Source organism: Buteo buteo, chromosome 1 (assembly GCF_964188355.1).
Source record: "Buteo buteo chromosome 1, bButBut1.hap1.1, whole genome shotgun sequence".
Classification (NCBI taxonomy): domain Eukaryota; kingdom Metazoa; phylum Chordata; class Aves; order Accipitriformes; family Accipitridae; genus Buteo; species Buteo buteo.
The window spans coordinates 57,153,710-57,175,658 of NC_134171.1; the positions used below are offsets into that span (position 1 = coordinate 57,153,710).

The 21,949-nt window shown below is 39.4% G+C and overlaps 1 protein-coding gene across 1 annotated transcript in view; it reads right to left on the reverse strand.

The window, feature by feature from the left end:
- Window positions 1–19,867, reverse strand: part of TACR3 (tachykinin receptor 3) — a 41,877-nt gene extending 22,010 nt beyond the window's left edge. The window contains exons 1-3 of the mRNA XM_075039901.1: window positions 19,354–19,867; window positions 2,174–2,362; window positions 574–724 (exon numbers count right to left, since the gene is read on the reverse strand). Of these exons, the coding sequence (XP_074896002.1) occupies window positions 574–724; window positions 2,174–2,362; window positions 19,354–19,829 (816 nt within the window). The 5' untranslated portion in view covers window positions 19,830–19,867. The remainder of the gene's footprint in view (window positions 1–573; window positions 725–2,173; window positions 2,363–19,353) is intronic.
- Between the last annotated feature and the right edge of the window lie 2,082 nt (window positions 19,868–21,949).

Below are 21,949 nucleotides of genomic sequence, written 5' to 3' on the forward strand. Positions count from 1 at the left end.
CTTGTTAGATTAGGCAATACTTACAGTGAAAAAGATTGAAAGAAAATAACTGGGAAAAAAAATTTGTACTTCTCACCAAAAGTTACTGATTTAAAAACTAAATTGTTCAACACGAACAGGCTGATCAGCACTCATCTCAAAGATGCATGGGCCTTAATCTCCTGAAAATTACAGCAGGATTCACTTTTCTTTCAGTAGGATGAGGATCCAGCCTAAGAGGAGCTAACATTTCGCTAGCCCATTGTTCAAAACTCAGTATTTTAGCTCTGTAAAGGCTAAACATTTGGGCTTAGTTTCCATGTATCAGGCACACTATATGCTGCTACATGTGGAGTAAGAAGTTAAAATCCAAATGTTACCTTTACTTAATGACAAACAGTAAAGTTACAAAAAGAACAGCTAGTGAACATAGAAGACAACTTGTCAAACTTATCAAACTTTTTGTTGATCTCTCATTACTGATATTTCAAGTGACTTGGTGTTTCTGAACTGCGATACATACTGTGATACTTTGCAACATAATTGCAGATGATGTTATCAGGATTCACTTAGTGAGATTTAATGAAACAGTACCTTTCTCTTAGCTTTGAGCTGCTCGTGATATTTGTCGGACGTGTCGCCTGGTATTTCTCCTCCCCAGAGAGTAACTCCCACTATGGAATAAGTGATGCCCATGACAAGCAGCGGAAAGCAGTAGACCAGCACAATCACAATGACATGATACCTGCAATGAAAAAGCATTAAGCTATTAAGTGTTTTCAGAGGAGCTATACCAATGGAATAGGCTGCTAGAAGTCAAGAGTGCTACTTTAGCACAAAGTGTGTTTTATCTTTACTGGCTAGTCCTTGGTATTTTCACTGTCTTTTTGAAAGTCTTGAATTGCACTACAAATTTATTTACATTTTAGTGCAAGTGCTTTATGGGGTTTCTAGTTCTGATTCTGAACTTGCACTAACATAAATTAAGAATGACTCTATAGTTATGATTAGTGACTGCAGAATAAGGTATGTTTGTCCATAACTAGCTGAATTGATTTGATTATTGCACACCCAGGTATCCTAAGGGCAAGCTAGGCATTTTGATCTCTAGTCTGGACCATAAATGAAAGAGGAAAATAAGTATTTAAATGGTATATTTATACAAAGGCCCTGATGAGTGTCCTGTGTTACCCAATGTACTTCAATTGGCAGATTGGTTGCACACAGGCAACACAGACCTGTTGCCTGTGTGCAACATAGTCACTGCTGCTGATGTAAGTACTGGGAAAAAAAAGATAACTTCTTTTGCCTCCTGTTTGTTCCTGGTTAAATGCTGTCTTCAGATAAAAACCCAGTGAATGATCAGTGAAGAATTCCCAGCCATCACTGAGAGTGACCTTACTCCCCTAAAGAGAAATATCTGTGCATGTCTCCTAAAGTGATAAAAATTATATATGACCAGGGCCTCTTTCAGCTGCCTAAAAGAGAGCAAAATGCCAAATTTAATCCTGGGTAGTTACTCAGGCTTTCAGCCTTGAACACAGAGTTCATCTTAAATGCCAATGAAGACGTGAAAGGACAGATAATGTTCCTATGGCTAGGTAACCACTTCTTCCTAATTGTGCCAGAGGGACAAATAGGATATATTCAATTCAGTTGACTGTTATTCTACACTTTCAGAAACTGGAACCAGTTAGAGGTTTTACAGTTTTCTTATTTGGACTGATATCCAAGATTAGTAATTGTGATAGTGTAATAGAATGAAGTGGGAAAATCCAACACTCTCATGAAGACATCCAGAGAAAAAAATCTGATTAGGACAAGGAGAGGCTGGAAATACTTCTTTTCCTGGTTAGGATGAAAAGGAAGCTTTCTTTGAATTGCATGTTCGGTCTCCGTTTCTGACCATCTCTATCTGTGTAGAAGTAGCCACCTTAAATGAAGCAAGGAAGGTAAACATGCAGCATGGCATAGAGAACACTCATAGAAGTGGAAAAGAATAAATGTGTTCCACTTATCACTTAAAATGTTCTATCCTCCTAGCTTAGAAAACTTGCTTTACGTTTCTCAGTGATCAATGCTGTTTGTTAGTTATTCTGCATGTAGAGTATCGGCGTGATATTCGACAGCTTTTGCCAAGTCCATTGCAAGTGTAGACACCACCACACACAAGTTTAGAAGAACAAAAGCTTACGTAAAATGCTGTTTTGGACCACCTGGCCACGCTACATAGCAAAGAGTTCTCCCAGGCATCACCTTGGTTATGGAGTATAGGCACTGGGGAAAGGCCAACAGGAAAGCCAAAATCCATATGCTCCCAATGACCACCTTGGTAGCAGTTGCAGAGAGCCTAGGTTTCAAGGGATCAATAATGGCCATGTATCTGTAAAAGAAAGCAAAAACCTGTGCATAAGAAACCTTCAGAGATTAGGATTTATCTAGAATCAACCCAAGCTTAGGATTGGGAGAAAGATAAAAGCAGAGATATTTGTCTTCCTGGAGTTCTGATGGCATTCTTCTCTTTGGGTGGTTCAGCCCCCATGAAGGCAGTGCTGCAAAAAAGAGAAGGTTCATTGAATATTATTTTAAAGCTGTGGGACACCTGGTTAACCATATGTATACCAGTAGAGCAAGTATTTCTCAAAGAGTTAGTTAATCCTGTTACTGCACAACCTGATTGAAAAGCAGCAATACAGCTGGATCCTCTGTTACTCCACTACATAATACAGGATTTATCTCTAATTAAAAAATTAACAGCCAAGCTGTCAGGATTATTAGTCATCTGTCCAAAAGCTACAGGAACCTAATAAGTCCACATCCATTTATTTCAGTAGACATAGATTGACTTCAGATCATCTGCCAAAGAACCCCAGACTGCGACTGGTTCATACAGAGACTGAGAGAGGAGCCATAATGACCATTTCCTCAGGCAATGTAGAAGCACTAAAAGCACTGAGAGAAATGGATGCATAAAGCATAAAAACATCTCATTTGCTTTCTCAGTTTCTGTGTTGCAGGTAGGATAGCATTCTTCTTGCTGGCCTATAATTGTATTGGCAATCCATGTATGCTGATAACTTTAGAAGAACATGCAAAAAATCATTAAAAAGTTTACTCGAAGTAATTACAATTTAAAAGCTTAGGAAAAAAGAGCAACAGGAAGGCATCAAGACAGGCAGTAAAACAAGTCTGGTTTTCTGTCTTTTGATCTCTGTTATAGATGCAAGGAACAAGGGAGACAGAAATTTTGTATTTTATATACTCCATAACACATACTTCATGAGTTTTCCACCTTTTTCTTAGCATGACTACTGTTTTGATTTCTGGGCTAAACCCTGAATTAATGTATTTTCCACCAACTTCCTTGATCACACTATTTTGTCTCATTTAACATTGACCAAATAATGACTTGCAAAATCATTAATCATATTAATTAAGTAGGAACACTATTCAAATTTTCTTCCACTATTAGGGGGAATGCTGATACATATAAGGCAGAATCACATTTAAAGAAATCTTTGTACTTCTGTAAAACCAGGGAGATACTGGTTATATGTATGTCTCTATTGTCTTACCAATATAGCATGCTGAACAACTAATTACATGTCCTTTAATCTGACATCCTAATGTCTTCCAAAACAACACAAGAAAATGTTTTCTACATTAATATTTTCTTCAGATCCAGAGGTTTCTCAAAGTATATTAAAAAATCCTTTTATTCATGATTGAAACACAATGCTGTTTGTGAGTTAATGTAGGAGTTAACAGATCAGCAATTTAAATCAAGAAATTTCCATGGAAGTATTCAGTGTATCTGTGCTTATTCAGGAAACAAAAGATCTGCCCTTGTGCCATCATTGGTAGCATTGACATTCTACACTGTGTTTCCCAAACCACTGCTTTTCTGAAATCAGAATTAGAATAGCAATGTTTTAGAAGTTCCTCGGGAATAACCAGGGCAAGTCAAAAGGAAACTAACAAAATTAAAATATTCTTTTCTGTGTTTCCTTGTGGTTTTTTATTTTCATATTATGTGAAAACACCTGAAGTAGATAGGAAACTGGGATGAATATGAAAATCAGCCTGAATATTTTACCAATGAGAGTTTTCCAAATTTCTAGGAGAATGTCTGGATCAGTTTCAACAGTTGGTCATCAGGGATTAGTACTAATTCTGGAAGAAGCAAACTCATTGCCAAAGAATAATTATGGCCCATATACTTTTCACTCTCTTTCACAGTACACATGTCCAGTTATCTGATCATCTTTGACAAGATTATTGGAGTGTATCAGTGATTTCCTAAAGGTCCTTTTTGTTTCCATGGTAGGTCTCCAGTCTTCATGCCTGGTAACTACCCTTGTCCTTGTCTGTTTCAGGTTTTAAATACAGCTACAAAGTCAAACCACACCTATTCCAGCCTACATGTGTAGAAAAAATATTTTCAGAACTTTCCAGTATTGCTTTCCTCCTTGCGTCATTTATGCCTTCTAAAGGAATTGCAATAAGTAAAAGATGTACTATGGCTTTTGACCTACTCTTTCTCTACAGTTCTACCTCATGTAAAGATGGATTGGGATAGATTCAGAGACTATTTTCTGTATGGAAAATTACATAGGCAATAATAGGCATTGCATGGCAGGACTGTGGAAAAAAATTCACTTTGTCTCATCAGTATTTGTAGATTTTGTGCTATTCTTGAGACTTTAGGTGTTGCTGTGGGCTTAGAAGTTATAAAATCAGTTTACTTTACACTCACAGAGGATGAATTATTTTGTAGGGGAGAAAGCATAAATTAGTAGGTCCTATTCCAAAGTGACACTAATATGTGATTATTGTTATTTTTCTTGAGTATGTTTGTCCTTTTGACATATATAGATAAAAAAATTCCAAAGCCACTCATGATGTTTACTTTTTGCATCTCGTCTTCTGCCTTGGCTTTAGATCGTGACAACACTTCTTATACGGTTAGGTGACAGCCTGGGTCTGTGCTTCCAAATTCAGGCAGGATTTGAATTGAAACCCATTGAATTCAATGGATAAGCTGCCATTGATTTGAATCAATCCTCTTTTGGATGCATAAGTTCTGTTCTTCTGCAATTAGAAGAGTATCACTCGTTTAAAATGAAGGAAGGTGCAACATGTCCTAATTTTTACAGTACACACCTAGGTTTTAGGCAGACTTGCCCAAGAGTTTTAGGTACAAACATTAGCTACAAGACAATAATAATATTCATAATATAATGCTCCTGTTAAGAATTTGTGCAAGAAATCTTCTGCATTGCTGTTTACCTGCTATGGCAAACAAATTTCATTCAAGATATTCCTAGTTCTTGGAAATTTCATACTTGAGAGATGGGTAATTATAGAATAGATATTTGTTTTAGCAAAAATAACTCTATTGATAGTTAACCATCAAATATGTGATAAATCCAACATCTGCCATCATAGTGGTACCCAGGCTTAAAACATTTAAATGCTATCAGAAACAGAGTGTGATCTAAATTTCAGTTCTGAATCATCAATTTCCATATCTAAAATTTCAAGCCTATTCATTTTGCATTGTTTTTACTGCACTTACATATTTTTTTCCCACAGCTTAATTAGTTCTCCTCTCCTTTACCTGCTTTTTGGTGGTTTTTTTTTTCAGCTAAACTGGTGCTTTTTGTATTACATACTAACCATGCAATAGCTGTATTCGAGTGCTGAGTGTCTTATCCTGAGAGAGCAGCAGATGTCATGAAAATATACATCAGTTGGATTATTGCCCTCTATCCCCTAGTTCCCTTTTCCTCCAAAGAGTAAATACAACTTGGTAACGAGCATAAGTTTCTATTCATGAGTCCTGTCTTTCAAATAGAGCTATCTTGAGCGTGGGCTGCCAGATACTCTCCAAAATGCTTGACGATCTTTACCTGTAGTAGGTGATAACCCATAAACAAGTCACCATTTTCACATGCTTGTGGGACTCTTAAGGCATCCCCTCATAGCCTGGAATCATTCCTTTCAATTGCTAGTTTTCTTCAGATTGCACATTGACATTATTTTATATGCTATTGTCAGATTTCTATTACATTCAGATTATTCTTATTCCCAGTTATATTATTCATATTCCCAGTAGGTATCAGCAGTAATTCTCTTTGGCTAAGATAAAATTATCTTGTTTTATCTCCCTGTCTGGTGACTGCCCTTTAAAGATGTGGATTGTTTGTGTGAAATGACTCATTCAGCTGTAGTGATGGAAATTTTAACTATTGGCTGGCTGAGTGAGGTAAGTCAAAGGACAAGGATCAGATGAAAAGCAGGCAACTTGTCTTTCTTGTTGAAATTTGAGTGGTAAGCCAACAGCCTAGCTTTTGCACAAGGTAGATTACAAAAAGGTAGCAGGCAGTCATTATAACAAACATGATGGGGAGGAGGTGGAGGAGCCTTTACCATTCCCTCAATAATGACTTTGTGCAGGAATTACTTAGCTGACCAGAGAGTATTGACAGCTCTCTACTACTGAGCCTTTGATAACAAATCTAATTTATTCTAATTTGCCAGTACACTAACAATTACAGTGAAGTATCTAACTTGTTCCCTAAGTGGCTTTTCTTAGAAACAAAATTGCTTAATTAACATAGTGAGATATGGCTTTATAGCTGCAATTGTTACACTCACTCAAATTTGTCATGTAAGTTTGGTGGCATTTTCCTAGAGAAGCCATCATTGCCATAATTAAGGATAGGGGAAAATGTGGAATGACTCTCAGCTGCAGGTTAAAAAACACCTCCATAGTCAAGCTGTCTCTGGATGTTAATCTCTGTAGCCAAAAGAAGCCCAGAAGAGAACTGAGTCCTTCCTGCACTGTTAGCTGTCATTTGCAAAGGAGGCTTAGCCACTCCTGCCTATTATTTTCTTTGCTGGAAATGTTATCTTGCCATTACTGGTACCTAAGGGTGGTAACTTGTTTGTCTATCTCTTTAGCCTCAACCTGAAGGAGCAGTTGCTAATTTTTCAGTTGGACCTTGCCTTTGATCTCTGTCCATTTTGGCCAGGATGTTTCCATCAGGAATGAAATCTCCTGCTAGCACAGGCTAGAGGTTCCACGCTTAGGTGTAGCTCAGAAAATTAGTGAGGTGAGGAGGCTAAGTATGGGATAATGTGTATGTATGATGCAGGATATTGCCCCTATATATCCCAATTACCCATGGCTGAAAACTGTAATCTTTCATGGTGTAGCTCAGTCATTAGGGCTCATTTCCTTATGCTGTTTGATATCCTTACATATATTTTGTATTGCAAAGTGCCAGTTACAAGGGGGAGCAGCAGACATGCTGTCTGAATTGTGCACTGAATGGTGCTGAACACGGTGTAGAAAAAAGAGAATTGTGTGAGTAGGCCACGAATGAAAGGGAGAATGATGAGATACAGGATCTGGAGCAAAAGCAAAAGAACTGAGATGAAGGAACAGTTTGCTGAGTGCAAAAATAGGAATAGAAGCGAAACAAGAATAATGAGAAACTAATAGGAGGAGAAGCAAAGAAAGGGGAATTATAGAATAATAGCAGACAGAAATTGGGTTGAGAGAGGAGAGAATAAGAAAGAAAACTGGGTAATGTAAAGGCAAAAGACACAGGAGAAAACGCAGCGCTACCGGACCAGAGATTCCAAGGTAAGTAGAAAGCACAATGTTTTGACAGTAGGGCTCTGTGATGGCAAGCCCTTTTGCCTCTGCAGGTATATGGGAGAGGACTCCCAAAGAGCTGTTCTCTCTGTGATCAGCTAACCATAAACTGCATGCAAGGGGAACAGATGGAATTCTCTGATGCTCCAGTGTCATCTGTCTTAATGACTGTTCTGCTTCTCCACGGTTCTTTCAAGTGGCCTGAACTTATGCAGTCCTTCTGAAGTCAAAGTGGCGAGTGCTGAAGCCCTCATAGGTCTACCGTGTTCTGTGATATTTCTACACAGGCATTGGTCCTCCCCATACCTCTGTCTATAAGGACAATAAAAGATGGTAGGCATTTGGGCTGAAGGAGGATTTATAATGGCTACAAGCAACTAAAGACTTGTTACACCCCTGGAAAGTGTTCTGTAACCACACAAACATTATTCAGTGGGGTGCTGTGCCAATTTGCTTTGCAGTCTTTGGACATTTACTGTTTAGTCAGTCACCAGGCTGGAGCAATGGGACCCCTTGCCAAACAAAGGGCTCTGAACTCTCACTGAGGTTGTTTGATTTCAGGATCGGACTTCCAATGCTTTCTCACTCCAGTGGGAGCTGCTGATAATGCCACAGATAGCTTGTTCCACACAATAAAGCGGGGATGCTGAATCTAAAGTACATATCAACTGAAAAGAATTAACTCATTATGCTCATTTATGACGACAAGCAGAAACCAGTATTACTCCATCCAACATAAACACTAACACTTGGAAGATAATTGCAAGACAGATATGCATATTTAGAAATTTAGGGATGTAAATATGTGCAGGTAGAAACTCAAGCCAACGCTTGCAAGAATGTGGATTATTCAACACCTGCACCATGTTCTATGTATTACTCTAAAGCATTTTTAGGTAGCACTTCGGTTTCATCACTAGAATCATTAGCACATGATTTTGTTTGCTGTGATCATGCTATATCCCACTGTCATCAATTTTCTTCCAGCTTTGGCTTGTGTTAGTCTTTGTCCCTAACTAATTACTACCGAAGTCAGCAAGAGCCTTTCCATTGAACTTAATGAGAAATCAGTCAGTCTGCAAGATATAATGGCTGGTGCATCATGGTGTGCTTGCTGCAGCGCTCTTCAAGACTGTTTTCTTATCTGCTGGGGTCAGAATAGATCTAGTTTCCTTCAGAACTGCTCAGTTTGGCTGGAGTCTACAATTTACTGTTTGGTACTTGTTTCTTGGGTTCATCAAATCAAGAAAATCTGTTTTCTCTGAAATGATAATAGAGACAGTCCTCATTTGAATAACATTGATAAACTCTTTAAGCTAGTGGTTATAATGACAGCATAATTATGTGGCTCTCTTACAGTTTGCAAATAACATAAGATACAAATAGCTGGTAAGTACTATAAAAGCTTCTGAAGTTTGTGTATTATGGTCTTGACTGTAGAAAAGATAAAAAAATAATCCTAATTTTTCTTTTAGTAAAACAGCATACACTGACTAATACAGGCAGGAAAATCTTCCCTCTTTAACACATTATTTGGAAAATTGTAGCAAAAATACATAAGATGTTTTAAACCAAAATGGTGTTCAAAATTGGATTCTACAAATGCCCATCTGGAGACACAGTTGCAACCCTTTAATCATCCTAAGTGATTTGTTTCACCTGTTTACAGTGTGTTTATAAACTCAAATGGGAAAAAAGTAATCATTTCAGCCCCAAATTGTAACAGGAAATTGGGACTTGACAAAGGAAGAGACTGAAAGAAAATCATAATTCTTGCATATAAGTGGCTTGTCAACGGCAGACAGCAGAATGCAATTCCTTTGTGAATGCACAGATGCTGTTACTCCCTCAAAACTGGAGCTGGTTTTGAAACTTTGTATTTGGAATAACTGGTAATTAAGAAACTTAGGTAGGGAAATTGCCATGATTCCCTGCCCTGATTTAAAGCATTGTTGTGGAAAATCCTAGAAAAAAGGTCTCTGTCAGGTAGCTACAGTAGACTGAAGAGGATGGAATGAACTGTGAGATTTTAGAGGTATTTTTTGTATGATGAAAACCAAACCTTTAACCTTTGCATTCTTTAATCTTTATCTTCTACCTGCTAGTGCAAGGCTCCATCTTTTCATGTGGGAGTGGTCTGTATTCATTCATGGAGAGTGACTTTCTGTGCAGGAGCGTGTCTACGGGCATTTTTGTGGGACTAGGACTGTTGTACAAGACTGGGTTTGGTGGCCAGAAGGATCTGCAGTGAACGATGTTACTGTTACACAGTGATAACCTTAAAGCTAACAGCATAAAGAAAGAGTGCATGACAGCATGGTAGATAAACAAACACACTGTACATTTGAGACACCAGTGGGCAATATCCCAGAGGGATAACTTGGCCTCGATTTACTCAGAGGCACATGTGCTGCTCTTGGTGAATGGCCGTCGTGCTTTGAGCAGGGGGTAACACTGCATTTTTTCTGAAATCAGGACTGGCATCCAATGCCTTGTTTTTGTGTCCATCTTAACAGAAACCTTAAAACAGGAATATTGGAATTCTTCAGTATAGCTGAGTTCTCATAAACAGTGCAATGCTTTCTACTTGAGGAACATTTTGGTAGCTGACAGCGGGCTAGATTTCTGTAAGTATGTAATTGATTTTATGCAATGTATTCTATACCTATGCATATTGATAGAAAAGCGATAACAATTTTCTTTGGCCTGTCCCATAAAACAGTGGACTAACTGACTTCTCCTGACAGAAGGGCTTCTGTTTCTCCTATTCTTTGAATACTATCTACCTGGGCTATCAAGGACAAATGTCAATGCAAAGTCGGCAAAAACAGCTCCATCTGCACAGACCACAACCCACTCTATTAACTGCTTACATTTTGACACTGTCATCTGAATGGCATCCTTCTTGTTTCTGCAGGTATTATGAAATAATTTTATTTTAGGTAAACATGTGAATTTCTCTCCCGGTTGGTAAATCAGGCAGAAATACATGCATATAGGCAATAATATTCAAGAAAAAAACACCACCACAACCCAACTATGAGAGACTGAAAGAGTTAATGTCTCAAACACTGTGGTGGGGCAAGTTCCACTTAACGACTAACTCTGCATAACAAGGAACTCTGCCTAGCAAGGAACCAGAGGTGAAAAGAAGCCCATCAGCAACAGGAGGGGAGGGCGTGCTGGAGGGTGCACAGCTCCCAGTTCTGATACCCTGTTCTGATATGCTGAGCAGGGCAGCTCACCATGCAGGGAAGGGGAAGTTACTCCCCAAATTACCCCCAAGCCCAAAGGCTCACAAACCGCTCATGACACCTAATTAGCCCAATGCTCGCCCGAAGGAGGGGCAGGGATGATAAAAGGACACAAACTGAAGCCCCAGGTGCGCACGCCCACCGGAACCGGACCCCTTGGCTGACTGAACCAATGCTGGACCCAGGACCAGTGACATCTTTCTCCTCTCCCTCTCCTTTTCCTCATCCATAATCCCTGCACCTCATCCCTTTAGACATAAACCGTTGACCAAGTCTGGGACTAAGAGCGGGTCCAGCCACCCCTAGGCTCCTCTGTGAGAAGGAGTCTAGAAAGCAAGGGGGTCCGCTCTGAACCGCGGGACTCCGCTCTGAACCACGGGACTCAATGGGAGGGATCTCCTTATTGTCTTCCCTGAACTGATTCCCAGATAGGCAAGGCCTGTAGTATACGTTTGGTGATGTATGGTTAGCACATAACACAGTTTACTGGCACAGTTTCTTGCCAATTTTTGTTGTGAGCATCCCAGTTTTGGTGGTCAGCATGCCAATTCTTGTTGTGAGCGAATAAAAGGTGAGTTTTGTGAGTTAAAGGATCCCTGGTCTCGTTTTACCTTAATCCTGACCTGGCAATCAGCAAACCTGAGTCATCATCCTGAGAAATTGGGATGTGACACCAATCCTTGGCTATCTTTGAAAAGTACTGCAGGCTACATTACACAGTAAAGCACAGATACATCTTTTAATAATTTTCATTAAGCTATAAATAAGGGCACTGAGAAAATGTATTTAAGGCTAAGACTGTCTAAAATGAACTTCTCATTTGAACATATAGTTCAAACTTGTCAGATGTTGTTTCTTGCCGGGAACAAGAAGACTTAGCGTTAGTCACTGTTGTAAATGTTGCTTATACTCCTCAGGACATTGCTGTATCCACTTGATTTTTTTTCATTGCATCTTTTGAAAGCACCTTGTTAAATAGAATAGTTACTCAATGCAACACAAAAAGAAAAATAGATTAGGCCTGTATTTATTCCCAAACTTCCTCAGTATGTTATCAATAACATAACTCTGACATGACTTTTGACCCAAAACCAAGAAGATGCTGTCTTTTTGCCTGATCATTATGAGTTTGTACCATAACAAGAAATGGATTATTTTTTCTATGTCTCTGACAGTCTGAATCTTGTAGCCATTGCATCAGGATGTTTTGTAGAAACTATTTCACCACTTTTCTCAGAAAGAAAGAGAATTTGTCAAACCCAGAAAATCATTTTAGGCCCCCAAGTCATAAAGAGTCCTTTATGTTTCACCTCTTGATTTTTGAACCCTTAATGTTCTCCTGTTCAACTTTTTCTCTCCAGTTCTGAGAACTCATACTTTTCAGAGGGCAGCCTTGATACTGGAATGCAGAAATATGATGTGCTCCACCTTAAAATACAAATTGAGATATACAGAGAAACAGGGAAAGGATGTCCTGTTTGAATTCTATAGTTTGACTGGCAAAGTAATAATAGTAATAATAGTGATAATTTTAAAATATCTTGCATTTTTCCCTTCATGATATGCAGTGACCAGGGCTGATTCATGAAGTCATGATTATGAAGTCATCCATTAGATTGGAAAAAAAGCTGTATTGAACTTTAGTTTGGGAGTAGGGCAGGTAGTGTTTTGTGTAGTTATGTGACACCAGAGGCAGGTAAATGTAACTAACAATAAAATGGCATCTTGTGGAAAAAACAGAACAATGAGTTTACAGAAACTCCCTTTACCCATTTCTTCAGATGAAAATATTCTTGGATATGAAGGGGAGATCTCTCTGGGGAAAATAGCCTGTAAAGCACAAGAAACCAGAAAAGGAATCCATCCAGCTTTTTGTTTTTCTTGTTCCTGTGTTCATCTCTCTCTCCCTGGTCTTCAGTGCAAATTCTTTCTTCTTTTGCATGGAAACCATTTACTTTGAGACAAGAGTTTGAGGGAAGGGGAGTGAGAGAGGGGCCAAAGGCTGCAGTTCTGTTGGGGCTGAACTCTGTGCAGGGGATGGCAGCTGGCTGGGAAATGCAGGTTTCCTGCCTGCCACTGCTTCAACCTCCTCTATTCACTGGTGAGCCAAGCACAAAACACTTGGTGCCAAGGACATGTACAAGAATGCAAATACAAGTATACGTCTTCCTGGTGTGCATCTTTTGCTGATGCTACTACCATACGACCACAACATAGGGTCATGCCCTCTGCACTCCATATCCTAACCTGTTAGACATATCTGAGATAATTTTTTCACATACTCATTTCCCTATACTTCAGTGTTTCTGAGCACACAGGACAGGTAACAAATACTTAACTCCCAATTCAGATAATGTTATTCTACATCAAAGATGGTCACGTATAGTTTGGCAGGAGTATTAGTTCAAAATGTTTATGGCACATGAAGGCCTTGAGCATTTTGTCCCAGGAATAGGAACTCATGCAGAGACAGATACCAAAATGTATTCTATGGGAAAGATAATACATTTTTCAAGGCACCTACTGCCTACTTCAGAATTTCAGTAACAGATTCATTTATAGGGCTTGTGGTACTACTTTGTGACAATAATAACTGCTCTTATAGCATACACTTGAAGAGAATGAAGAGCCTAAGTGATATTTTGAGGATCTGAGTGTGTACACATGATGAATTTAGGTTTCATTTGATAAATTGAATCGTGTTTATGCCTCATAACTGTCTTCTGTTACAAGCTCGTATCATATTACTCATGCTGGAGTCTAATGAGTGTATAGAGGGATTATTAACAGCCACCAGTAACTGAACAATGTCACAGAAAAATAGAAAACTGACCCAGTGTATGTGTGCTTCTGTAGACATATTAGAAGTCTAAGAAATAAGTTGGGAAACTAGAATGACAAGTTTTGAATAAGGATCCTTGTTGGCGTAATAGGCATACTAAAAACTAGGTAGGAGGAATGTAACACTGTAATACTAAGTTCCATAAAAAAGAGAGGAGATTGTGCAAGAGGAGGAACAAAACCGAATGTTAAATACAGTTTAAAATCAAGTCAAGTAAACCAAATGTATTCATGAATAATATAGAATTTTATGGTTTGAAACTCCAAGCATGACTCTGAAAAAATAAACTTCAGAATTATACACTCAACTAATTCACAGTAATAATGGTGACATGCCAAAAGAAATTAGAAAGGCTGTGATAGCAGGTAATGCAATGATAATAGAAGATATCAGTGACTTCTGTGCAGACATAAAATATATTCTTGGTCAACATTAATGACTGCTCTGTGGAGCATCTATGAGGAGAAGCCCGAAGTAACCAAGAAGCTCTTGAGTTGGTCCTGAACAGTGTCTATGGTCAGGCTTAAATGTTATTATTCTTTGAATAGCATCTAGAGTATGGCTGGTTTTAACATCTCTGCAGAAACAATAAAAGCCCCCCAAAGCTGCTATGATAGTGTTTCATTTAAAAAAGGGGGAACTATAAAAACTTGAGGAAGCTTACTAAAAAGAAATGAGAAGGGCAACCAAAAGGAAACAGAGACTGCTAATAACAAGAATCGATCATATTCTGAAACATGGAGATTCTCTAATTATCTAATCTTTCATTACTGAAGGTTAATTTGATTTTGAGTCTGGTGTTCAGCAAAGTGAATGTAGGGGTGTTGGGAAGGAGAAACCTGGGCCCATGCCTCTTGGATTCTGATTCTCATTCTGCTGCAAATTGTTTCATTATTTGATTTTTCAATCAAATTTTTAAAAACATCCATCCTTATGTCAACATGTTATCCATGTCAACAACACGATACTGTGTAGTCATACTTAAGTGAGCTGTCTGGGGTACCAGAAGTAAGAGTGCTAATATACCTGTCTTTGAGCTCTAATTTTAATAGCCTTATTCCTTCTAAAAATAGAGTCACAGACACAGTTCTGTGGAATAAATACAAATCGGAAGTTTCATAACAGGTCTGTTGGACTAGACAAATATAAAGTTCTGTATCTGCCTGTAGGTCAAAAAAAGGGCATTTCATTCCATCAGAAGGACCAAAAAAGGGGTAAAAGATGAAGTTATTGTTGAAATCATAATGGGACTTTAGGACATGATCAAGTTTTAAGTTTTAAAAGTGGTGATTTACTTTGACAATCTCCTGATTTGAAGTTAATTATTGGACTTTCATTATTAATGGCTCACTGGGGCAGCAAACTGTAACAGCTTCAGAGTTTATATCAGCACAACATGTGAAGAAAGTTTTGTGATTAAACAAAAGTACATGAAAATGGAATTCTCTTTAACACTGGACTTTCTTTTGTCATTCTTCTATTGCAATACCTTTGACTCTGCAAGTAGCTGAACTGAAAAATGGGCTGGGATTTTTGCAGAGTATAGGGCTAGGATAGATGGGTAACATTTGGCAGAATCTGATCTTTAGAAAGGATTAGGTCAAATCCATTGTTTTTCTCTTTCATAATAATTTGTTTAAAAAAACTTACATAGGTCTTTTGGATGCTATTATGTTGACCCATGTTGAACAGCAGTAAGCCTTGTAGGCCATTTTGCAGTAATGCAGAACATTGGTGTATCGTAAATGTAAATTTATTTGCATTTGTATGAAATACTGGCATATATATGTCATTCTTTTCAATTACTTTTGCATATAAGGAAATCTAATATATATGTAATAGCTCTTCAAAGACCAAAAGTTTGCTTGCGTGCAAGGAAGAAAAGAATTGGTAAGATGTGCATAGGATCAGCAACTACTCACCATCACTGTTAGAATACCTTGTTTAATTCCAAAGCAGTTGCTTTTACAAAGAGTTAAACTTGTTGACAGGAGGAAATCATTACAGAATTGCTGAGAGAACAATAACTGAGAAAGTCATACTGTAGATGTGCTAATAACAGGAAAAAATGCATAAAAATATACTAAGTTCTCTACTGAAGGCATGTTATTTTATGCTATATTACTACATCTCCAAACTTCCGCTTTAACCATCAGATATCTGTATAGAATTTCTAGGCCTACACACAAAACTGATTGTATAACAAGGCAATCTTGGGATTGGAAATTAATTGCCAGCCTACATGAACCACCTCTTTTGCATGCTAAGGACTAGTAGGAAGGGACAGTGGGTCTTTGGTGGCCAGGGCCAGATGGCTTAAATTCTGCCTAAGTTGCTGTCTTTAATATGTCCAAGAAGTGTACCACAGCCAGTAGTCACAGATGGAGTTAAGACATGTCACCCTTTAGGATCATGCACTGGCCAGTGGCAAGGGCACATCGGCTCCAGAACTATCCCCTATTCAGTTTATCTTAGGCTATTTTAAAAGTTTATCCCCATAAGACAGCCAAAGGAACTATTGCACTGGAAGCAATGTGACTGTACTGTGCAGCATGAGCTACAGAAGGACGAATGAATGAATGCCTATGAAGCAGTACAGCGTAAAATCTGTGCTGCTTCTGATACCTGAGCTGGCTTAGTTCAAGCTACCTGTGGCATCTCTGCAGCAGACTGCAAACAGCCTGTTGGAAAAGCAACAGAAGGCAGGGGAAAAAGACCACCAGGAAAGGGTGGTCAGAAATGTGAATAAACCCACATAAATTTGAGTCTGTGTTCAATGACCAGGTGGCCATACAGCAGTCTTGGATACTTCCATCGTCAGCTCCAGATGCAGCACACCCCACTACAGGAGCTGCCTACTCCACAGAAATCTGTGTCATTCCAGTAATTTCACAGTGCACACAACGGAGACAACATGGCCTACAGAATCACATGTGAAAGGAAACATGTACTGCCCATACATCACTGTGCTCAGTGATGTCTAGAATTGCAATGACTCATTCATACTCTGTGAACATCTGGATGTTCTAAAACAATCAATGGAGCATATCACGACATACATTTTAGTCAGTTGCAAGCCAACACCTTTCAGTATTTTGGGATGCTAACAATTTCTACTAGAAACTCATCTGATTGTTTCAGTTCCCTCAGTAGCTTTAACCTAATTTGTAGCTTTTCTTTTTTTAATTTTTAAATTAACATGAATATTTAAGAATGAGTTTACTGGGTCAAAACTAAAGCGACGTGTCCTGTCTGAAGCACTGGCTGAACTTTTACAGAAGGCAAATGGGAGCCAAAGTTTTCAAAAATGTCCACCCAGCAGATCTGTGCCCTGGAATAGGGCAGTCTGTACATCCAAGGACATTCCTTGGGTTTCACTTTGATCCTCAGTTTTCCTCTTGACTCTGCAGAAGTGTTCTGCAGAGGTAGCCAGGAAATGGTTAAAGGTACTGAATGCATCATGTGTGATTTGATATAAAAGGAAAAGGAATAGCAGTGTGAATAGGGAAGGAGGGATAGACTGCTCTTCTGTTTGTTTTACATGATGCTCCTTGGTACTACGGAGAGCTCACCTAAACACAGCTGTGGTATCTTTCACTGTGCTCTCCCCAAGGGAAGATTTTGATTTGGTTTGGGGAGCAGGTGAACTTGGAAGATGTGGTGGGGTGGAAATTGTGATTTATTCAGGGGATTTTCAGACAAGAAATAGATCAGTGAATAACAGTACTAATTGACTCACTTCTGAGTCAACTTAGCACCAGTGTCTCACATTGCTAAACCAAGGAAAACATTTCCAATATATTTGATTCTGACCATTGCACTTCAGTCAGTGTGGAGCAGAGGTATTCTTCTCTCACTCTAGAAGGTCAGCCTTTGGATTCCCAAGGAACTGTATTCACATTCATTTCCAGTTTCCTAGCATAAATTTAGGAACTTTCAAGGCAGCAAGTACTACACCTCTGCAGATGTTTTTGTCAGAAAAATGAAAAAACCTTACTCAGAGCATCCTAGTAACTGCTCAGCTAATGACACGATCTGCAGCAATAACAGTTAAATCCCCAGCATCAACTACAAAACTTTTATCTTTCTGAAAAATCTCAAGCTAGATGAGAATCTTAAGCTAAACCCAAATTGACAATGGAAGAAATCTTTGCCTGGTTAAAGATAGTATCACTGGCTTTACGCTACCTCCTGCGTTATTAGTGGACAGTAACAGTTGGGAACAAAATAAATCACTGGCGGGAGGAAAGTGTACTGATTTCCTCCTGTCTTCACCCATCCCCAGAGCAGAGAGGTAGAAGAGTTGCTAAGAATCTCATTTTCTCTTTCATTTTTAGCTTTACAGAACAGAAATGTGTCTGGCTGAGAATGCCACCTAAAATTTGCAATTAGTAGGGCCAACAGAAAAGCATTATTATGAACTTGTCCACGGCACAGAAAAAAGGTACAACAACATGTTTCCCAATCTTTGTACCTGGAAATGAGAAATAACATTTCAGAAGATGGATTGAACAATATAAAATCCTAACTACCATCATCTGAAAGTGCTGTAGTTCTGCCAAGTCAATTCAGGCAAGATGCATAATGTGATTCGAATATGTAGAAAGGAGTTTTGTGGGTAATTTCAGTGCATTGCTAAAAGGAATAAAAGAACTGAAGCACAAAGCGATCTGTTTTTCTGAATGAAAATTCAGGAATTTATTGGATTTCCAAAGCATGGGGTAAGTTATCTCTCCAGTACAGCAAATGTGAAAATGATCATAAAGAAAGGAATGTTTCCTAGGGGAGACTCACAGCACCTTCTGAGAAAGATGGTCCATCAAAGCATCTCTTGTCAGAAATCTGACAACTACATCTCCCCTTTACTCTATGGAGACTACAGCTGTCCTATTCCATTATTGTCAAGAGCACAAAGGTAAAGTTTTCCCCCATCCTGTTTTCTTTCACAGTCACAAAGGCTTGTTTTGCTGCAAGTAATCAGAAAAAAATCAAGCACTTTAAAACCGTGTTCTTACCAGACCTCTGGATATCTACAAATGGCAATGTAAATAGTCTCATCAGTTAAAATCAGGAGGAACCAAGCAGCTCAGAGCTGTCTGTGAGAAGAGCTATTAAAAACAGTGTCTGAAGTGATTTCTGAGGAGGAGGCAAATGCCTCTGCCAGCTGCAGAAATACAGAGGAGGGAAATTTGAAATCCTTTCCCTTCATACACAATCTCTACAACTCCTTAACAGTATGAATTAGATGACTTTGAGGGACAGATACTGTTTTCACAGGTGGGGAAGCAAAACCCTGAGCAATGACTGCTGTTACAGAATTAGTATTAAAAAGGTGGAGCATAGAGAGCAGCTGAAGTCAGAGAGAGGAAGTGTTTGTTGTAACAGAAAGCGAGACAGTAAAACCAATGAAAGGCTGAAGGAGAAAGACCAAAGACAGGGAGAAAAACAGTGTGTTAGGGAGAGAGATCTTAAAGAAGTACAGAGGAGCACAATCGATGAACTATTGAGGGCTCTGCCTCTCATCACTTCATGATTGTTATCTCTGTGTTTTTATTTCAACAGAGAATCTGATCTCAGTCTCTCGCCCCTAAACTTCTCCTCTCTTTTCTCACCTGTCCACAGCTATCGCTGTCATGGAGTAGATGCTGGCGAAGACAGCTGTGATTGGGAAGAAGTTGTGGAAGCGGCAGTAAGCCTCTCCAAAGTACCACTCGCTGTGCAGCGCGTAGATGAAGTTGATGAGGGTATTGAAAGCAGCCATGGAGGCATCGGAGAAGGCCAGGTTCACCAGGAAGTAATTGGTCACCGTCCTCATGCGCTTGTGAGCCAGGATGATCCAGATGACAATGAGATTTCCAAAAACGGCCACTGCCACCACACCACCGTAAGCCAGAGACCACAGGGCAATGCGCCAAGAGGGCTGCACAAACTGATTGGAGAAGTTGGCTGCTGAGGATGCTACAGGGGGAGAAGTGTTTCCAGCTGGCGCTCCCAGCGCCTGTCCCCAGGGATCGCCCGTGGCAGCAAGGCTCACGTTCCACCTGCTGCTCATGCTCACGTTCCAGTTGGCTGTGGGGACAGAAGTCATCTTGGATGTTCCTCTCCTCTCTTCCAGGAATGATGCGCCTCTCTCACCTGCCTCTCCTAACCCTCTAAATTCCCCACCAACAGATAAGAAGAGGAAAGAAAGAAAAAGGGAAGTAAGGCAGCACAGCAGGTACTGGGAAGGAGAGATCTGTCAGAAAAAGCTTTGGCTACACTGTTCAAACTGTTAGAAATGCTGTACCAGCTGAGTCAGGAGAGCTACCTCCAGGTGGAACAGCATCCCATTCCTCCTCTGTACGGCCACCTCTTGCTTTTGGTTTTGCTGAAGGAGAAGGGGACTGGGAGGCAAAGCACATTTTATAGGCTTGTGAGTTCCCAGCGTCATGAAGGGAGTGGAGCGATAAGCTCCGTCAGCGGGTAAGATAACAGCTCTTTCTCTCTGTTCTCCCTCCTCCCCTTTTATTTCATTCATTACCAGCAGCAGGCACTTTCAGGAGCTGTGGAGAGCGCCACAGGGAAAATGATTTCTCGCCTTGTTTTTGTTCAGAGATTTGTTTTATATTGCCTTTCTTTACGTTTCATTATTGTGCTTCCTTTTTAAATAGTCTTTTTGCCCTGTCTTTGTGGGGCTAATTAGCTGGCTTAGTTGAACATCCCAGGACTGAGACTGCTTTTTATTAATGCTGTTTCCAGGTGAATTAATGAATTTATTCCAGATGAATTCAGATCTGCTTTTTTGCTGCCGTTTTTTCATTTAGTACATGCTTCACTTTTAACCATTCTGTTAACTACAGATTTGGAATAGTGACCTCTTTTAAATAAAGAAATACATCCTGCTGCTCTTTAATTTCACTTTTCAATCTGTAATATGTTACTGACATCAAGAAACATTTATAAAATTAAAATCTTTTTCTTACAGCATTAACTTTGTTGCCGATAAAGCCATTTGCATGTTCAGCAGACACTGATTTTTTTTGCGAACACCATGCAGCCCTAAACATAGGTGTCCTTAAATATGGGTAAAATAGTAGGGGTTTGTTTTATTTGTAGCTTTGAAAAAAATTTTTTTTAGTTCTTTTTGCTTATTTGCATTTATTCCACACTAGTGCTATTATTATTTTGAGCAAACAATATTTTTATATGCAGTGATTTCTATACTGGTAGAAAAGGGTAAATGAGAAAATTTAACATACAAGAAATCAGTTTTTTTGTTAGTATGTTGTCCTGGTTTCGGCTGGGATAGAGTTAATTGTCTTTCTAGTAGCTGATATGGTGTTGTGTTTTGAGTTCAGTATGAGAAGAATCTTGATAACACACTGATGTTTTCAGTTGTTGCCAAGTAGTGTTTAGACTAAGTCAAGGATTTTTCAGCTTCTCATGCCCAGCCAGCAAGAAGGCTGGAGGGGGCACAAGAAGTTGGGAGGGGACACAGCCAGGGCAGCTGACCCAAAGTGGCCAAAGGGGTATTCCATACCACGTAATGTCATGCCCAGTGTATAAGCTGCGGGGAGTTGGCTGGGAGGGTGGTGGAGCGCTGCTCGGGAACTAACTAGGCATCTGTCAGTGAGTGGTGACCAATTGCATTGTACATAATTTGTATATTCCAATCCTTTCATTATTACTACTGTCATTTTATTATTGTTATAATTATCATTATTAGTTTCTTCCTTTCTGTTCTATTAAACTGTTCTTATCTCAACCCAGGAGTTTTACTTCTTTTCCCAATTCTCTCCCCCTTCCCACTGGGTGGGGGGGAAGTGAGTGAGCGGCTGCGTGGTGCTTAGTTACCAGCTGGGGTTAAACCATGACATATGTTAACAACAGCTGGCACTGGGAATGCATGCTTTGTGCAAGGGTTGACTGCAAGGAAATTCAACTAACAAACCTTTGTTATTTAATAGGCTGCAGTCTTTAGGGAGAAAATGTGTTTTAGTGCTGATCTGCTCCATGCTTCAACAGTTTATAGCTACTACTTGTCATCAGCAGAGATTTCAACTGTATCAGAGCAGTGGGAACATGTCTAGAACCTACCCATACACTGCAGGTCCGTGTCACAGCAAAACCACTGCAGTTAATCCCACAGTTTCATTTCGAGTCCCACATCTTCCATCTGCATTGTCTTTCATCCTCTCCCTGGAGGTAAGTCTGAAGAAGGGAATAGTG